This window comes from Syngnathus scovelli, chromosome 6, assembly GCF_024217435.2.
Source record: "Syngnathus scovelli strain Florida chromosome 6, RoL_Ssco_1.2, whole genome shotgun sequence".
In the NCBI taxonomy this organism is placed as follows: Eukaryota; Metazoa; Chordata; class Actinopteri; order Syngnathiformes; family Syngnathidae; genus Syngnathus; species Syngnathus scovelli.
In genome coordinates, this window is record NC_090852.1 from 16115270 (window position 1) to 16135584 (window position 20315).

At 45.8% G+C, this 20315-nt stretch overlaps 1 protein-coding gene across 6 annotated transcripts in view; it reads right to left on the minus strand.

Moving 5' to 3' along the window:
* Positions 1-20315, minus strand: part of kcnq1.2 (potassium voltage-gated channel, KQT-like subfamily, member 1.2) — a 70484-nt gene that overhangs the window by 25273 nt on the left and 24896 nt on the right. For all 6 annotated transcript variants that reach the window (XM_049723633.2, XM_049723634.2, XM_049723635.2 and 3 more), the window contains 4 exons: positions 5019-5094; positions 4216-4310; positions 3487-3527; positions 2271-2332 (listed from right to left, as the gene is read on the minus strand). In XM_049723633.2, coding sequence (XP_049579590.1) covers positions 2271-2332; positions 3487-3527; positions 4216-4310; positions 5019-5094 — 274 coding nt within the window. The remainder of the gene's footprint in view (positions 1-2270; positions 2333-3486; positions 3528-4215; positions 4311-5018; positions 5095-20315) is intronic.

Here is a 20315-nt window from a genome sequence, read left to right on the forward strand (position 1 = left end):
AAAAAAAGACTGTTAATCTCAATCTACATCTCAGTAAAAGATTTTAGTCAAGACGGTTTCCTTCTCGGACAATCGCTCAACCGGTTTGTAAGCCTTATTAATTATTCACTGCCTAACGTATTCCAGCTTGCTCCGGTTCGTCTTTTATGGCCGTCGTCGTATTTTATATACTAGACATTCACAGGCAGCGACTTGGCCGCCTATCGCCATGCGAAAACATCCTGTTGCTCATAAAAGTGAGCGACGCAGCGCAAGCGGCGGGCCTCATCTCAGCCCTAAAGCGCGTCGGCTGGTGAAAGGCCAAGTTGAAGCTCGGAGACGCCGGCCACTGTTTGGGCCGCTCGCCGGGGCATTTTTCATCCCGCGCTTGTGACAGAAAGATAACGCTGTCACTCGGGGGGCCATCCGTCTTCGTTTCCAAGCCGCTCCCGGGGAATTCAATCTGGAGAGCGTTGGGTCGGACGCATCATCCATTAATCAACTCCACTCATGTGTCTTTGTCTCGCTGTGATAAATCATTGTCCATCCTTGCGCGGGATACACAATGGCCGAGTCTCCCCTTCTGCCCGTAAAAGATAAATACATCGACGGGGCTGACGTGCTTGCATAAAGCACTGAGAGTAGTTAGCGGCTGGCATTTTAGCAGGATCGGAATTGTGGGGGATTTGTCGGAGGGAGGCAAAACTACTCTGTTCTTAAGTCAATACTGTAAAATAAATACACAAAAACCTGCCACTTTTCAGTTAGAAAATGTGCCTGGAAGACATGCCGAGAGCGGGAACACACTCTTGTGTGTATGCACAGGCTCAGGCACAGGCACATGAATGATTCCAGAGGGCTGTTGGGAAAGATCCTTCTTAAGAGTGAGTCAAGTGTGACAGCAGGGTTTGCACCATGTGTCATTTGCTTGACATTTACGAGAAGAAGGCGGGAGGGGGGGGGAGGTTTGACGTCGCCTGCAGAAGCTGAGCAAATGACCGCGACCTTGCTGGAGGTTAGCGCAAGCTCCAGTTCACTTGAATCCTTGCGTGTGCTGTAAACATCGACGGATGGTGAAATGGCTTTCGGCTTTCACAACCACATGTCGCTTTGAGCTCTAAAAGTTCTCTTGCTGACTTTTCAAAAGACTGCACCGCGTCTCGCGGGTGTCTCAGCGGCCGTGTTTGGGGCCCCGATCCGTTTCCAGCTAAGTGGAGCGGGGAAAGCACCGAGGGTGATCCGGTTCATCCACCTGCTGCCTGGGGCCAAAAAGGAAGCCAGACTCCTGCCCGCTTCCCTTCCCATATAACAGCTGTGCCGTCCCCATCAAAACATGGACTGATTCCCAAGGAAAGGCCGCTGAGACTGTCACAAACGTCTGCCGTTTGATTGGCGGAATGTCGGGATTGTGAGAACGTGTTTGTGTCAGCGAGACGCTCCTGAACGTGTAAAGCTAACAACTAGCCTGGAGCAAAGCAACAAGAGCGCCATCGCTCAGGCCTGCATTACCTGACTCACAAACGCCGGGAGTGCCCGTTTTCCAAAATGCACGAGCTTCCTTTGAAGCGCAAACAAACAGCGAGCCGCACGCCCCGGCGACACACTTCACACCCTGTGATTTGGGCGTGGAAAACCAAAACAACGAGCGGCGCTAGCACGCACCGGTTCAACGGGTACAAACGCTGCAGTGGAAAATTGGCAGCGAGGCACAGACAGACAGACGGACTGATAGACAGGCGTCACACTGGCATCACACTTGGCGCCACACGACAACACCACGCAAGACAAAACAAACTTACCTAGGCAAAATTATTTGGAGAATTTGAATAAAAAAAAAAAAAAAAGATTAAAAGTAAAATTTGATTTGGGAAGATTACTTAAAACAAGTCAAAAAATAAATAAAAAATATGACCAAGTCTTAAAACAAGTGCCTTGTTACTGTAGTCCCCATACAGAAATATGGTGTGCCAATTTTAAGCCCAAAGTGTCCAAACTTTCTCTTCCATTAATTTATTTAACATGCTAAAAACATCTCACCTCAAAACATCTGTGCGGTAACTATGCATTATTTTCATATATTATATAAATTCTTACTGTCGGGTAAAACCTTTCTGATACGTAAATATGATCAATTTCATAATTTTTCACAACTCGATATCAATGTCCAACGCACATTTTTAACCAATTGAAGAAGGAAAAAACAAACGTGCACCACGCATACAGGTAAGCGTGGTGAAGCCCACGTGCGATGCTATCTGCCGGCGTGACAAGACGAAAGAAACACAGCGTACCTTATCTTCCAGCCGGATCAGTCGCGCTCCGATTGTCGGGAATTCTTTATCTTCTCCTTTACCTGGGGAACGAAAGAGAAACATTTGCGTATAAAGATACTGATAAGCACGTTTTAGCCTTCAGAAACATAACACGGAATACTGTGCACATGTCAGTCATTTAACCATCACCGGTAAAATAAGTTAATTCTTTAATTTAATGTATTTAAAAAAATATTTCTTAATTAATTTTTAAAATAAAAACAAAAAAATGCAGTGACATTGTGATGACTCGTTACGTGTTAGCATTAAGCTAGCAGCCGAAGCAATTTGTACTGAAATGCAATCAAGCACCGCTGCAGTTGGAACCTCGCAACGGCTGAGCAAACATTTCACCGTGTTAAGGATTTAATTTCAAGATTTCTCGGTAGAGAGCATTTGGCACTCTTTCATTACCTTTTAGTGTGAAATAAAAGCGCTCTGCAAATGTCATTTCCACACTGAAGCCGCTTCAACATTTGCCCATGGGGCCGCACAATCGGGACAGGCAAATATTTGAGGACACCCGTCCTCCCCCACCTCCCTTGTCAAAAAAATAAATAAATACATTTGAAAAAAAAGAGGGGGTGGGGGGGGGGGGCTCCCACACGGCCACTTCTAATTACGTTTAGCTTATTCTGCTTCAGATACCAAGTTAGAGAGTGCAATAAACAAAGAGCGCTCGGGGGAGTTGGGGCTATTGCCACAGAGGGGCTGTTAACAACATTGACATTGCTCAATAAAATATCCAATGGTGGCCAGTGTGCTCCATTCTGAGCTCGGTGGGGGTTGTAGGCGGTTGTGGGGGGTGGGGGAGAGGGTGACTCACATTTGGAAATATTTGTACTGAGATGAAGATGGGCCGATGTCAAAAGTACCGCATAACTTTAACTGTCTGCTAGCTTAACACACAATGCAAAACAGCCTTAGTTGGGCTAACGAAGCTAGCGGGGTGTCACGTTGAACACAAACGGTGCGGCAGCACATCTAGACAGACAACCTTACAATCCTCACTAGCATGTATTTTTCCTAATTTTAAAGAATCTAAATGAATAGCATGACACTTTTTAAACACTAGCTGGTTAAAAAAAGGACAAATCTAAAATCTTGCGGGTGCTAAAACTGTATGTAGTGATTAAAATGGATTGGACTCAAAGAGCGATGGCTGTTTGTCAGCTGGACGTTGCTCTGTGTTTACCTGGGAGGAACATTCCCGGCTTCCCCAGTGTGCCGTCCAACCTAGGGAGGAGGGAGGGGAGGGGGAGGAATAAGCCAAAAATAACTTGAGTCGAGAGATACACACACATGCTGGTCTATGTCCTGTATAGTAGCAATAAAAAGAAACATATGGATATCAGCGCCCATCTATCATAAAAAAAAAAAACAATAAAACGGGATGGAAAATTCCAGCAGTATTCTTCCCCAGGGGTTTCATGTGCACACGTGGAGCGCTCATCTTTTAAGGTCTTTAAGGTTTTAAGGTCAATCTTGTGCAGGTTTGAGAACAAAAAATAAATAAATCAGGGCAGAAATCCGACACCAAAGTCAAATAGAAAATTTTAGTTTTAGCTCTGTAATTCTTCTTTGGTTGCATGTGTTCCTGCAACTGTTGAAGGGTTTTACTCCGTCAACAAGAGTTGTGACATGAACGCAACTAAAAGACAAACCGAGAAAAACGTTTAGCAGCCCAATTTTGTCGTATGATGCAGACAAACAAATAAAACTTGCTTCAAATGAAGACTTTGTTTTGAGGAGCTCTTTGTTTTTTTTTTTCTTTTTTGGGAAAAACAACTGCTTTGTGTAATAAGAGAGTGGGAAGCCTATAAAAAAAAAAAAAAGAAAAGAAAAAAAGTGGCACCCGCATTTCATAAAAAGCATAAAAGAGTCTAAACATTGTGACATTGGGGGGAAAAAAAAGAGGCCGCACCTTCTCTGCAGCTCCTTGATGCGCACCATCATGTTGAGATGACCTTGCGAGTACTGCTCGATCACATCGCGCACGTCGTACGGCTTGCGCGCTTGCTGCCCAACACACAAACTACACGTAAGAACACCAACCACATGTGGAAGCCCGTACAAAAGCCATTGTCGACCCGGCGCTGGTGCTCGCTGCCTTAAAAAAAAAAAAAATTGCCCAACCCCCCACGGGTGCAAAGGCTTCATTGTTAACTCGCTATGTGCGTGTGTGCGTGTGCGCGCGTGAAGTGACAAGTGCATGGTAACGTAGAAAGCAATCGCGTTAGGGTCCTTTCACAGCTTTGTTTGGTGTGACGTGGATACAAGCGGCGTTAGAAAGAACCCGGTGAACTCTTTAGGGTGCAGCTGAGATCACTTATAAGGGCCCTAATTGAAAACACACACACACACACACACACACATATGCTAAACACTGCACAAGATACTGTACTCATCGCGACATGAGGATTAAATTTCAAAAGCCGTATTGTGGCACGTGCATTGACTTCAGTGTCGGAGAGTCCGCTGGCGCATTAGAGTGCCTCGTTGTCCAACGTGAGTGCAAGCGCATCGAGTAGCGTGGGGCGATTTTCATTTAGCAAGTCTGTGGACTGCATCTAAATAATAATTAGAACACACACTCACACACACACACACAACAGCATATGCAAAGCAACAGTGCAGCTGATGTATTCTCTCGGGACTTCCCCCCGCTCGTCTTCCTGTGCAACGGTAAATGTGTGCGTGGCCTCTCCCCTCTCGCTTTTCACGTACCTGAAACTTCTTGCGGGCCACAAAGTACTGCATGCGACGCAGGACTTTCACAGCGGACCTCTGGGCGTGAGACAACCTGTAGCAAAAACACACAAAAAAATTGTTCTTTTAGCTGGAAATAACCTATGTGTGCAGCAGGTGGCGCTGTGGTGAAAAGAAGCTAGTTAATATTGTTGGATATCGGCCACATTTTCGAGCTTGATGAGAATATCGACACGTGAAAAAGTGTTGACATTGCGGTTTCCGTGCGTGCTCTTTGTAAGACAGTGGAAAGCTGTCAAAGCGCCAAATGGGGCCCCGAGTAGAAAATCTGCCGAGCGACAAGTTTCGCTCGAGCGAGTCCGTTGATTTACGTTGCGGCATCCGTTTTCTTGATACGTCGATCGCTAAGTAAATACAGACGAATTTGAAATCATTTTCATGTTTTGTGTCGTTTTTATTTGCTGCTGTGTCACGGACATGTCAAGTTGTGTGTCTTGGCGCAATGGTGAGGAGCTTTTAGAAAATCAAGTCAAATTGATTTGATTTTAAAAAATGTTGCAACTAAAGTGGAACCCGAGTTGCATAATGTATTCCGCGGACGAATCCTTCGCTTTGTGGTTAAGTTGTTGGGAAAGAAAATTGATAATAAAAAGAAAAGCATGTCAAATATTGAGCGAGTGGACTATAATTTTCCGGCTAAAAGGGGTCGGCGCTGCACCGTTAAGTGAATCGCCGGCGAGCGTGTCGTGACTTGACGTGTACGTTTACATTGTAAATACGACCACTCCCGAATGGATCTGCAGCCTTGTGCAAAGCCAACGAGAGGAAAAACAGGTCAGGTTTGCATCCAAAGGCTCCCTGGAAGCGTGTCCCTTGCTCTCAGAGCAGCACATCTGTGTCAACACAAAGGCAGGGAAGAAAAAAAAAAAAAAAAAAAAGGCCCACTGGTATGGAGTTAAATGCTGGAGCAGAAACCGCCAGAAACAAACAACCCGCGCGCGTAGCATCCTCGTATTCTGTCGTTCAAGCGTACGGCTTGCACTTGTGTGTTTGTTTTCCCGTGGAGGCGCACGTTCGTGTGAGCCCAGAGTGTGACAGCTGCATGTTTGCATGATTTGCGAGAGTAAATAGAAGCCCGGCCGGCGTGGAACATTTTGTTGACCGTGTGGCTTTGTGCTCATCTTGGCCATTTTAATCGCATGACGCAAGCACAGTACTTCAAATTAGTCGGCAAATTGTCATTCGCAGAGGGGGGGTGGCGGTAATGTTGAGTTTAGTGTCACCGTACTCATCTATTAATAATAATAATAATGATGATAATATTAAAGAAAAAGGCGAGTTCCGATATTAGCCTTATTTCAAAGTACCGGTACATGCAACAGTGCCCTCTTGTGGCTGTTTTATGATCAGCAACTAGAAAGTAGAAGAGAAAATTGTAGAATAGAAAAATGATTTCATGCAATTTTGACAAAAAAATGTCATATGTCTTTAAAATAGTTTAAATTTTTTTTTATATATATCAAATTTATCAAACTTTTGGCATCATTACCGGTGACTACTCAAGACTTGAATACTCGATATGACCAAAAGTGGTATAGAAGATCCCGGATAAAAGTGCTTTTCATCCAAGTGCTGCACAGATCCACCAATAAACAAGTAGAAAAATACATCGCCGCCGTTACACTCCACTTGAGCGGCCCTCAAACAGTAAATGAATGACTCCATTCTTGTGTGCGAGCCCATGCTTTTGTATGTTGTGGTGGTGGGGGTTGGGGGGGGGGCCTAATCCGTGTTGCACTCCAGCTATGTCCCAGCCAAAGCAGGCACACCCACACGCACCCGCCTTCTTTGTGGAGTCAACAAGTCGCTCTGAGGTCTTAATTAGGCGGCGCGGCAACAAAAGGACTTGAGAGACAAAGCCTTGACATGAGAGCATAAAACAGTCACATCAAAGTATGTGTGTGCTGCCGTTGTCTTGTTTTCCTGCCTTGGCTACAGGAGGAAATGCCCCAAAACAATAGCAAACATGAAAAGAATGAGGCCCTCTCCAGTTTGGGGCAAAGAAAATTACCTCCGTCTCGACCCCACATGCCCCCCAAACACACACCAGGAAGAACCCCCCCACTGATGATATTTTTTTCAGCGGCTAATTGGGAGACAAAACACATGTAGGGGAGAAGAAATTAGTTTCTGTTTCCTGGGTTTGACGCTGGTGCACACGTATGTTCAATCGGCGCAAGTGAAGACCGAGCAAAAATGAGCTCTCCCAATCAAGATTGTGTTTTATCCCAAATTTTGAAATTCTAAAAAACTGTGTAAAAAAAAATAGGCAAATTTTGCGTACAAAAAAAAAAAATTGGGTCAAAAATTGAGTATTTTTATTTGGTTGTTTCATTTTTACCCAGAAAATTGTGTCGAATTGAAAGAAGAGATTCTACAATTGAGGTCTGAGCCACAGCTCATTCAGTATTTAACGAGTCTTATGTTGCCTGTTGCCGCGCCGATATTAGTCACGCACGGATCGCCGGGTTGTTTTCCAGACAAACCGTCATTGCGCCACATTTAAAATTAACAACAGGAGCCGCTTTGACAGGTGGCGGCGAATCAGGTCATCTGCTCTCACAACGGCGCAGACCTCCCTTTTTTCCACAAACGCTCGCTCTAACCGGTGGCGCTGGATTCACCCAAGTGACCAAAATAGAGGCCGGAAAACTTGGTGCTGGTTATCCCACCGTGACTACGCAGACGAAGGAAGTGGGCCGTAACACGGCAACAAACACGGTGACTTTAATACACTTCCCCTTTGTCCGCTGCTGTTTGGGCTGCTCCCAGCTGGATGAGCCGTGGATTAAAGGCCACTTCCTTCGCTCTTAATCAACTGCAAGTTGCTGTGAGTCAAGAGGCGGCCTTGTCCGTCATCCCCCCTCTCCCTCCCCCTCCTTTTTCCCCCCTCCATGCACAGTGGAGTCATGAATACTTTGAGATTGCCACTTTAGAGATGGCACAGTTGCTAAAGGACCCCCCCCGAAAAAAAAAACACACCATCAAATGTGTGCCGAATATCTTTGAAGGCAGGCGGCCTTCGGAGCTTCACGGCTTGTGCCGCTTTGGTCATCAAAGAGATGCGCTCTCCTTCTGTTCTCCCCCCAAAACAGACATCCCTTTATCACATCTCGCAGGGGGGATAAGATGACTACACTCTTTCAGAGATGTTTGATGTCAAAAAGTTGCGGCGTGCTATGAATTAGAACGCGCAGCCAGCGTGGTAATGCCGCACACATTCCGAGTATGATGACCTTTCTGGTCAAAAAGTGCATCTCAAGGTCAATCTTTGGGGTGGGGGTTGTGTTTGTCGCATTGCTCATTGACAGTTGAACACCTCAAAGGTGTCATTACATCAGCTAACACTTGTGAAGAATGCCACAGACGAGGCGGCGGATGCGTCGTCGCCCTCAAGAGGCGGCCCCTCCCCCGCCTTCTGTCTGTGTTGGTAATGAGTGTTTATGACCGGGCTTCATGTCACGGCCTGTCATCCTCCTCCGGCTGCAGCGGCAGAAAATTGGAGAGGAGCGCATGTGTTGAACAAGTCCGCTAACGACGAATGAATTCCACTTGACACCCTTTGTAGATGCAGAATATTAGGTACAGGTAGAACTTTGAGACCTTGAGTCACAACATGCTGGGAGCGGCTAAGGCTAATTTTGCAAGGTGGTGAGTGGGTTCATGTTTTCAGTCAAAATGTTTACGCAATGGATTCACAACTCAGTTTGAGGGCCTGAGTATTCAGATTAGTCCAAAGCTCACTTTGATTTATTTTTTTTACTTTAACTACTTTTTTTGTTAACATCATTGTCAACACAGCGGCCCGGAAACCTTAAAAGTGCTTTTTTCCCCCCAATATTAGAAATGTTGCTTCATAAGCAGACTTCATGAAGCCAACAGTACTGCGCCGGACCACACCCAAAAACTCCCAGCAAGTGCTCCTTGAACAATGCGGCCAGTGTACGCCGGCCAGAGAAGCAGAACTGACACCTGTGCTGCACCGCTTGTAAGATAGACCCCCTTTGTTACGCCGTCTCAGGGCTTCCACGTCTTCCTGTTATGGAATCGAAGCTCCTTGACAGGCCACGTTTACAATTATCTGACGTACAAACGTACGAAAGCTGAACGATTTAATTTGGGACGCTGGTACGCCTCCGTTTTTTGTTCCCCTAAGGATTTAAAGGAAAATGAAATAAATAGTTTTAAAGTGCAGCTGCCATTTTTTTCTTCCGATTGTTGATTTATTTATTTTTACACAGCCTGGCAGCAAATGGCCCATGGACGAGGCCTGCGATTGGGGGACTGCTTTCTAGTGTGTCTGGGTGTGCACCATCATCAAGAAAGAGGAGGAGGAGGAGGAGGAAGAGGAAGGCGATTTGGGTCCTTCTTCTCGGCTGCATGGGGGAGGAATTGCAAGGATTTATCATTCATGGCCTAATAGGATTTGTTGCTGTTTAGCAGGATTAAGCATGTTAGAGAAAGAATCTATTTATTGCTGCCAGTTGGGGGGGGGGGGTTCCCCCACGCATGGTGAACATTTTTTTTTTTTTAGGGGGGTGCAGCCTGGACCTTTCAATTTGTCCCCCCTCCAAGTTCTGGCATAACCCCTGACACCAAAGGCCCCACAGCCGCCATTTTTTGGATTAAATTGGCCGTTTCTCTTTCATAGCGCTCCGATAATCCAAGCACATGCTCGGTCATGCCAACACGCATGGACGGCCATTCGTGGCAAGGACAATGCCCCATTGGTCCAAGGGGAGGTGGGGTCTCAAGGGCCCGCCGGTGGTGCCGGTCGCAACATCAGCCCGGTTTAAAGGCAATCTAGCGCGCATGACAACGTTGACGTGATGCTTGTTTACAGTCAAGCGTTTATCTGCCGTGACTCGGGCCTCGGTGGGGGGAGGGGCGGGGGCCGGCTGACATTTAATTTGGTTCCTTAATTAGGCTTTGCGACGAGGGTCAGCCTCTTTGTCCGCCGTGGGGGGCCGCCGTGGCTTATGATTACTGCTTGTCACGTCAAGGCTTAACGCGACATCATCGTGATAACACGAGGCACGAAGACGCTCGGGTATTGACTGACTAACTGAATTTTAAAAGAGAACGTTACCCAAAGTTAAAAAATACTTGAACCATCTTTTATCATTAAAAGAGAGTCGTGTAACAAAATAAACAACAACATAATAAATAATAATAATACAAAATAAATAATAACATAATAAATAATAATAAAAATACATAATAAATAATATAATAAATAGAATGGAAATCCTTCTTCAGAAGTTCCCTCCAGACACATTTCTGCATCTCGCTTTTGATTCAAATTAGCAACGAGTGTCTGGCTAATGAACAACATCCCTCCTGGCTCGTCGTCTCGTGTTTTCGTTTGTTTTGGGATCGTTTGCACGGCGATGAAAGATAAGCGAGGGGGAAAACATTACAAGCTAATGAGGAAACGCACTTAATCCCTAAATTGCTTTCATTCACTCTGTAGTGAAGAAAAAAAAAACAATGTAAACAGATAAGCTGATTGGCTCCGTGATTGAGGATCGTGGTGCTATCCTAATAAAAAATTGATAGAGGATCGATTAGGGACAATTAAGCGGGAAGGCCGACAATTTCGGTTTTACAGAGGCCATGTGTGCTCTGACAGATGTGTTTTCAGAGCACACATTGAGCTGGAAAATATAAAACCCAGAGGAGGTGGGGTTGGGAGAAGCAGAAAAGGAAAATAAAAAAAGCAAAAGAAGAAGTGGGGGAGGTGTCAGGGCGACGCGTGCGCCGACTTCATCGCCAACGTGGGCTCGCTAACGTTTCCAATAATGCCTGACAGCTCAGAAGGGAAAAGGAAAAGCCCGCCCCCTCAAAGCAAAACTCAATCATCTTTTTTTTGTGTCAATTCTCCTTTTCCTCCTCTCTGACTTTTATTGACCCCGAGAGCAGCACGCAAAGTCTGCGGCAAAGTGCAAGAATCCTACTACGCCCAACAGGCGCGGCCCGTCTCGTGCTCTTCTTTTGTCCGAACCGTGTCTTTTCAACACGCTTAACCGCCGTTGACATGAATCATCAGAGCGTCTCCCTTTGCTCATATTTGGCGCGTAGGTTCTTTCTCCTCGCCGCTAAGCGAGGGTAAGCCCCAAATGAGCTGAAAGACGAGCAATTAAAAGTCAACTTGATGAAGCCCCAACCTCGCTCCATCTACTGTCAGCGCCACAATGGCTTCTTTAATGTCTTTCTAAATGACGCACAGGTGCTTTTGAGATAAGGTGACGTGCGTGCGTGGGGGATCACATGACCCCCGGTGTGTTTGTGTGAGTGTGAAGTGACGCACAAAGGGGGCCCTCAGAGGCCCGCTGTGAGTGAGGGGCTAATTAAGTGAAAGGCGGACGACAATGAACAAGGGCCCGCCGTGGGCCAAGCCATCACTCAGGCCCGCTGTAATGAACACCTCCCCCCCGCTACAGGTGTGCCGCCGCCGCTCGCTAACAGAAAGTGCCATTAGGAGGAGCTCAGCACAACTTTGGAGTAGAAGATAAAGATTACAGGGGGTGAACTTTGGACTTTCCAGTCCATTATAAAGTCGCCTCGCACGTAAACCAAATAAATCAATAAATGCATAAATCAATAAATACACACACGCAGGGACATTAAAAGTGTGTCATGATTGCATGATTAATTTCATAATTATCTTTTTACGGGCAGTCATGACTAGATGATGCAGTTGCACCCACAGCTGTCTTTTTTCGGGACATTTCCGTCGCTAATATAGCATGTGGATCATTCTGCTCAAAAGGTGAAAAAGTCTCCTGCAAAAGTAAACTCTAATTTGACCTTTGAACTTTACAAATGAGGACCAGACACTGACTGCAGTTACGGTGGAGTTGCAGCGACCACGCCTGTTGCCCACACGGTATAGCCTTAAAAAAAAATAAAAAATAAAAATAAAGTGTGACTGCTACAGTGAACAGATTATTTCCGACAAGAACACACCACGGCCTGCTTTATGTCCTGCTGCTTTTCGATTTGTGGTCCTCAACTCCCTGAAAACAAGCTGTAATGGAAAAGATGTGGAGTGCAGCGTATGCTCGTCCAAGTTGTCCTGTCACCCATTACAAAAAAAAAAAAAACAAGACGGCTCCGTGATGAGCTCGAAGCTCGCACGATCCCAAACGGGCGCAATCATGACATCATGACACCTGCAGCCAAAACAAAACCAGCGCGCCGCTCGCTCCAGTCGTGCGACGGCGGATAATTTGTTTCCACATCCTGATGAGGAAGTGATTTTTTTTTCTTCTCGGCTACACCTGTCTCACGCACACAAACACTGCCTCAGCTTGTTTGCTTTTTACTCAAATTCACGATTAGAGTCATTTTTGAGTCTTAAGAGCATGCAATGTTAAGTCATTGTGAAATCCCTGAGAGAAAAAAAAAGTATCGCTTGCAACATCATCAAGGTACAGGCTGCAAAAATAATCCCCAATACACAAGGGACTTTTGTAAGGAATGGAAGAAGCGACACGGAGGGAAAGAATAGTGCAATAAATCCCAGCTGCTCTGGGTGGAGGAGGAAGACAAGAGGAAGATGGCTGCTGGACTCGCTGGTAATGCTGTGATTAATTCTGCATGTTTATTTGAGTTTGTCACACTGACAAAGGTAGGGAGGGGTCGAGGGGGTGGCGGGGCTGACAGGTGCAAGAAGCCCGTCCAAGTGCACATGCTGCATGGATGATGGTTTGCAGATGAAGCCCCCCCTTGCAACCTCTAGGCAAATTAAGCCCACACTCGTTTTTTGAGGGGGTTGTCGTTCCTTTTTTTTTTTTTTTTCCCAACATTTTTAACATTTCATCTCTTTAAAAGCTGGAACAACTTGTCTCCTGTGTAATACGCACACATGCACACCCTGACACTATGTGGGATGTTTAAAAGAGTTGAGAAAAAATATAAAATAAATAAAATTAAAATAATAAGAATAAAAAAAATAATAAAAATTAAAAAAATTAAATAATAAAAATAAATGACACCTTTTGTCATGCATATATGTTAAAACTGTATGATCTGACGGTGGATTATTATTAAATTGCTTTGGAGGGAAAATTAAAGAAACTAAAGCTCAAAGAGAGTCCACAGTGGTTCAATCCACCTCAAGACTAAAACCCGACCGGTCAAGTCTGCTTGCAGGCCATAAAGTCAACCTGCTATCAAGTCTTGGTGAGTGAGAGCTCTGCTCCCAAGTCTCCGATATAATCTCCTAATAGCGGCTTTAAAGTCCAAATGCAAGACATGTGCGGCCGCTTTTTCCTTGAATTCGCTCGCACTCTCGTCGGCGCATTGCGCCAACTGCCAGGGCAGAGGAAGTGAAGCGTTCATGCCAGTTTAGTTTGACGCTAATCGGCCACGACGGCATAAGCAGCCATTGCTCGTGACCGTTGTGGTAAACGGAAAAACCGAGAGATTTCTTTTTTTTGTTTGGGAAGTTTGAAAGTCAGTTTGCAAATAAACATTGATATTCAAGACGGATTCTATGCCGTGCTGCAGATGACACCAAATTCTGTTCTCTCCCACACACGGAGGGCTCCGGCTTCGCGGCAGTGGCAGTAATGCGGCTGAGATGGGGGAAGCGGGGATTTGCCTAAAAGCAACAACGCCGCCGGAGAGCCGCTTCCTGCACACAATGCTATGGATCCTCCAGCCAGCCCCGCCGTTTCCCAAACTCGGTCAAGCGAAGGCACACAAACAGGAATGACGCAAAAATATGAACATGTACTCACTCACGAGTTTACAAATTAGTGTCGAATGTGAAGCTTTTAGCCATTTGAATTTTAGCCAAATTAACAAATTTAACAATCCCAATATATTCCATCCAAAATAATTTGGTGCAGTGTTAGCCCATGCACCAAATGTGCCCTTGGCTCTCTTCAGCCAGGATTATCCAGCGATAACAATCTGCCGCGCTCGCACCCGGCGACAATCCCCTCGACCCCACGGGGTGCTTTTTCACAGCGTGTGACCGGATGGGCTCCTTTTTGTCCCCGCCGACAGGAACGATTGGGAGAGTCCAGAGAGACAGACGTATACAGCAACGGGGACAGGAAGCGGGGATATGGGCTTCGCCGCTTCCACCTGAACGACTGTGGGAGAGTTGTTGTAGCTTCAAATCTGATAGCTGCCCAAGGATAACTCCGGTCGCAAAATTAAATATTGGAAAATAAATAAAATAATAAATCAATCAGTAAATCAATAAATAAAATAAATAAAAATAATAAAAATTTTAATAAAACATAATATAATAAAATCAAATATAGAAATATTCTGTTGATGCACCAAATCGGACATTCATTAAGGATGTCCAACTACTGCACTTGCATTGTTAGCCATTTGTTAGTCGCCGCGATGCACACGTGCTTTTTTTTTTTTTTTTTTTTTTTTGTGGAGCTGGCTTCACGGAAGACTGGTGAGGCGCTCTATCGCTATTGTGTCTGAGTGGAAAGCCTCAACACAATGGAGGGGGCGGGGGGTTAGAGTTGGCCAGTTTGCCACAAAGCGAGGAGTGTAGCTAAGGTGAAAGTAGAAAGAATAGAGTGCTGTCAGTCAGTTGGAAATACAAATGACTGCATTCAAAAGTCTACACACCCACGCTTAAATGCAAGATAGTCCGGTATTTGGCCAAGTTAAATCATATCAAAACTTTTTGTATGCATTTTTTTTTCTCTCTTTCTGTCTGGCCTTCACAAGCAGTGCTGGTGACCACTGCGAGATGAGTGACAGGAATGTCTCAAATTTCAAACTATGCCTCAGAGTGCACAAAGTGACATCAACGTTTTCCATCCTCTGATTGGTTGGTCAAGGTAGGTCAAGTGTGACTAGCAAAGCAATCTGCAATGTATGTTGTTACATTTAAGAGTCTTTGTTGCGTCGTTTAGATCCCTACCAAAGGTGCCGGGAACCGCCATAAACACTTGGTGGGGGTTGTGTTGCGCAGGCCTGACTAGCGGTTAGCCTCTGACGAAAGGCCTAATTTGAGTGAGTAACACTTTCCCTCCTTCGCAAGGTGCTTCCCCCCCCCGGCCCCCAACTACTGCGGTGGTGCTGGAACCAATAAGGGCAGCATATGTTCCCAGTAAAAGCGCCCTAGGTGCAGATATAAAAAAAAAAATGAAGAACAACACTTTCCTGGGATTTGATGAATCAAGCCTGCTATTAAAAGAAACTTGACTCAATGACTGGCATGATGGCGTGAAAAGCAAAAAAAAAAAAAAAAAAAAACCTCCAATCTGGTTTTCGTTAAGTTCCCTTTCAGGGTCTTGCGTGCGGCGTACGCCTTGCCAGCTCCCCGAAGCTCTAAAACGTATTTTAAGAGCTCTTCCCTCAACTCATTTTTGGTTGATGAGTTGGCAAATCTGGCTTGGAGTTCATCCTTGCGCCTTTTTTGCAGTTCACGGTGAGTCGTTCGAGTTGAGGCTAGCGAGGACAACCGAGCTTACCAGAAACTTACTGACCGCTAATCAAAAGACAAAAAAATTAATTAGATCATTTTGACTACTTCCCAATTGTAACTTCAGCAAGAGAAATAAACATGATTTGTGTCCAAAGGTCTGATTTAATATTAATGAGACTCATGAGTCACGTGGATGTCTATCTCTGCTTTCCAGCTGTTTGTCTTTGTTCAGTGTTGGTTGCGAGGGCTTATGCTAGCTGGTACGGACTACTTGCCTCCCTGTTCTTCCTTCTTTCCAAAGGATTAATCACCCAGATGTTTCCTTGTTTTGCTGTTGGCCCTTTCTCACATTACATATCAAGTTGAAACATCTCTCTCTTTCTCTTGCTCGCTCGCTCTCCCCGTACGGCAATGTGTTTTTTGTTAATGACCTTAGTGAGTAGCGGCGGAGGCCCAGGAAGACGTACGATTTCAAATTTCACTTGCCGTGATTTCAAGCAGACATGTTTAATTAGATTATTATGTTTTTCCACAGCCCAGCGCGAAAAGACAGTTTGTACTCACTCCTGTGCCGCATGTGCTTTTATTTTGTAAAAGATCACTTCCTGGCGTTCCGTCAACCGAGACCTCTGCTGCTTATTTACAGGAAATACCGAGCTACCAATCATAATATATAAATATATAAATATAAATAAAAATACGAAATAACAAAAAAAAAAGATTAATCTATTTACAAAATAGCTCCACTTTCTCTAGACTTTTCTCCACAAAGATAGATATTTAACAAACCAAACAGGTAGAATTCAATCCCGTAACTCTACCCTGACCTCTTGACACTTTGACATGCACGCACACATTTTTACAAAAGACACACCGCACTAGCACAGCATCTCCGCTAGCCACGGCAAGCGTATGCATATGCGGCGCTGTGACGTCACCGAGCTTTTTTCGCTCGACAGTCATCGGCCATATGGTGGCCAGGGGACGACCTTGGTAATTGATGGTATCTGTCGATTTGTCCATGAAGAGAGGGCCGGGGGGCCCTGAGATGGCCCTGACCTAAAACATACAGAGATCCACCATTTGTGTGTGTGTTTGGGGGGGGGGGGGCTAGTGAGATGCTAGTGTTTCAGGCCCCCCTTTGCCTATTCATCCATACAATGAGTTAACTCCCCCAACTCCCACAATTGTGCTGGCGCTGGCTGATAAAGGCCCTTCTCTCACTTTCTACATCACACCCCCATCTGTAGGCTCGGGTTTTAGAGGCGGGGGTCGGGGAGGGACCGGGTCTTTGGGCAGCCGTCAAGTTAAACCCCGGAGCTGGGCCAGATGGCAAGCTTGGAATGGGCAGTGCCAATGCCGGCAAGGTGCCACTTAGCAGCTATGACTTATGGAAAGCGGGTTACTGGACACAGAAGCTGTCCTATTGGCAACACACGGCGTCATAAATGTCAAGGGGGTCATTTTCTCTGGAGTAATGACATCTTTTGTAATATAATGACCTCTCAAACACATTGTAAATGGATTGGAACACATACAATTTTTACAGAAACAAAATGTGAGTTTCTGGACTTGGGCTGTGGCCAACAGCAGCTTCTGTGTGGTTGTGAAGAAGAAGAAAAAAAAATGGCAGGCGTGACCGCTGGAAAAGACAAAGCCACTTTAATTACACCTTAGGCCATACAAGGCTGAAGTGGGAGAGTGCAAATGTACACAAACAGCAGTCCCAGTTCTCAGGGTCCGATACACATGAGTTTTTCCAGTGTGGCGCTGGCTCCCCACACCACCACACCACCTCCCTCCCCATCACCAGGGGTGAGGCAGAGGTGCAACGGGCATGGTGAGGGTGAAAGCGTGGGAGAGAGAGAGCGAGCCAAGCCAGGCTCATTCCCACAACCCGGACCATCCGCAACAAAGACGTGTGCGCGGGGGGCGGGGCGCCCCTTAGTGGGCGGAACCTGTGAGCGCACATATATACGAATAACACACGCCCGCAAGACGGACATGTCATATTTGCACAAGGGGGAAAGTAATTTATGGCTTGCTTCCAAGACAGTTGAGCCATAAACCACAATAACACTACCTACTATAAAACGTCTGTGTTTGTTTTTGCTGCTTTATGACCGTGAGATCTTCGTGATGACAACTATTCTCGTCACGGATGTCCACTTTATGATATTGTGCGCTGCCGTAACCTTTTGTAGCTCGTATGTACGACACAGCCTGAGGCTCTTCGGAGTTTCTGGTTCATACGATCATACAGTAAAATAAGTCAGGGGTGGTGGAGATGAGGTCACTGAAGGCAATTGGGGCTGACTTCAATAAGGCCTAAATTAAATAGATCTATAATAATAAAAGTAATAAATAATAATCTAAAATAAAATGATAAAATAAATAAAAACGGAATAAATAAATAAATAAAATTTGCTCAACAAGATGAAGAGAGCAATAAAGAGATGGAGGTGAAGAGTCTCAGGCATCACTCAGACCTACAGGCTCTGACAATTGAATGCGGTGAAGGGGCGAGGCCTGCTGGGGGCTCAATTAACCACTACCGAGGCGGGAGGGGTGATGCGGGGGGGGGACATGGACCAGGAACCTGGCCTCTATAGAGAAGGAACAAGAGAGTTGCAGAAAGGGGGAGGTCTGGCAATTTGTTCAGCTGTCTGTCTGTCTGTCACAGACTTGGCTAGTTTGTCGTCCGCAGGGTAACTATTGACTTGAGCGTCACTTGGAGTGTCCATTGGGGAAGAGAAAGAAAAACATTGAGTGGCTCCAAGGTTGATTATTTTTCTCATGCATCTCTCTCTAAATATTATCTCTTGTGGTACGTTTTTTTTTCAAAAATGTGGAGAAAGTCCCTCAAGGCCAAAAAAGAAATAAATCACTTTGACACAAAACGTCTCCTATTCAGTCCGATACGACTCGAGGCAAGCCTGCTTCTGCAAACGCTCCCTCGACCTACGCGGAGCCAAAAAGCCAAAGTTCCCCCGCTATCCATTCCCAGTGACAGTCATTTGTGTACCTTACACTCTCAGCACCAGCCAGCCAGCACCATTCAAATTCAAATTGAAAAGCCAGCCATGGGGGGGACAATGCTTTGGGATCTGCTAAGAGCAATTAGTAGTGGACTCCTCCAGTGTCTGGCTCGGAAGACTTTTAGCCCATCGTGCAGAGGCATTGACCCCTTTCAGGCACGCCAAAAGGAGGAAGAGAAAGGATGTGCAGTGAGGGAGGGGGAGGAGGGGCTGCCTAGCGACACTGAAACGAGAGGAGGTAAGTCGACTGGCAGAGTTTGGACAGCGTGTTGGTTTTTCTTTCTGGACTTGACACAAGGAGACAAGAGCGAGAGTGTGATGGAGCGAGTGTATGTACGCCGAGTCAACAAGGAATGCCAATGAAGTCAAAATGAAGACACGATATCAAAGTAAACAACTTCAAGAAACCAGATTTGAGGCATCAGAGTCTTCACAAAGACTTGGACTGACTAAAGAAAAGAAGAACTGATGATCCAAGGCAGGATTGAATTCCAAAAATGTCTTCACCATCCACTTTCCAAACCTGAGCTTTTACGGCGTAGGACATTTCATTCGGTGCTTGAAGGAGGAAGCTGAATCAGGCACCAAAACTGGAACTGGTTTTCATTTGGTGTTGATATCTTTCCTGTCCGCCCACCCAAACTTAAAGTACAGTGTCCAAAGCACAATGGTATCCATTGTGAGATTGTGCAGATGTTTGTCTCCTCCAATGTCAAAGAGCTCCTCCGTTGATATCCAGTCCAACCTGCTCTCCAGCTGCACTTCACTCTGCCGCTGCTGTTGACTTAACCTCTCTATCTGTCCGTCACAGGACGTGATGGGGGGGAGGGGGGGGGGGGGCTGACGTGTGTTTTGCTAGTACCCACAAATAGCGCTCTGTGGCGTGCATCCAAGTAGACGTCCATGCGGTGTGTGTGTGGGTGTCTCCTGTCTCCTCTTGAGCGATGATCCTAAAAGAAAAAGCTGTCCGGGGGCTTGTATGCGTCTCTCCGCAGCGCTGACACGGCCTCTTCAGCGACGTTGCGTGAGGTCAAACGCGGGTCGCGGCGATAAAGGCTGAACTTGTGACACTCATCCCCAAGCATGAGACGGTTCATTGTGCGGCGACAGATAGCAGACACAATGAGCGCTCGCTCGCTGGCTCGGCCGAGCGTTCGTATTGGCCGTGTTTCTTTTCTTGTCCGAGACGGACGGCGTGGAGGGATTCTCTTTTATGATTGGCTAGTGACCCTTTAATCACCCGGGTGCTACTCCCCCCTCCTTCATCAGATGTTTGTCCAAATTTCATATCAATGCAAATGAGGTGGGAGAGGACTTCATTTGAGAACACTTTGGGTGATGATTTGTTTTTCAGAAGCGGAGAAAAGAAAAAAAAAAGGGCGACGGACTACAGAATGCACCGCTGTGACAACTCGGCTCTTTCTCACGCCATTTAGTCAAAACACAACTCATCTAAAAGTTCAGCCAAAATTTGGCTATTTGTTCTACCAGTTACCCCGTTATGGCATATTTAACAGAAAGAAAAAAAAGTCCTGAATAGTAACAATGGAGGGACGTATAAGTTCTCATCTGGCATTGGTTAACTCAGTTAATATCTTTGACGTCTATAACCATCTCTGGCACTGAATGAGTTAATTCCATGGAGCCAATAAAAGAGGCAGATTTGGTTCCCATTAATCAAAAAGGGATTGACCCCCGCATTTGTGTCCCAGTTGACTTTTTGCACCCTTGGACACGGAAGCTCAAATAGAGTCGGAGAAGCAGCAGGTGTAGCGTCCATCTTCAGATTTATCCCAAGCGCAA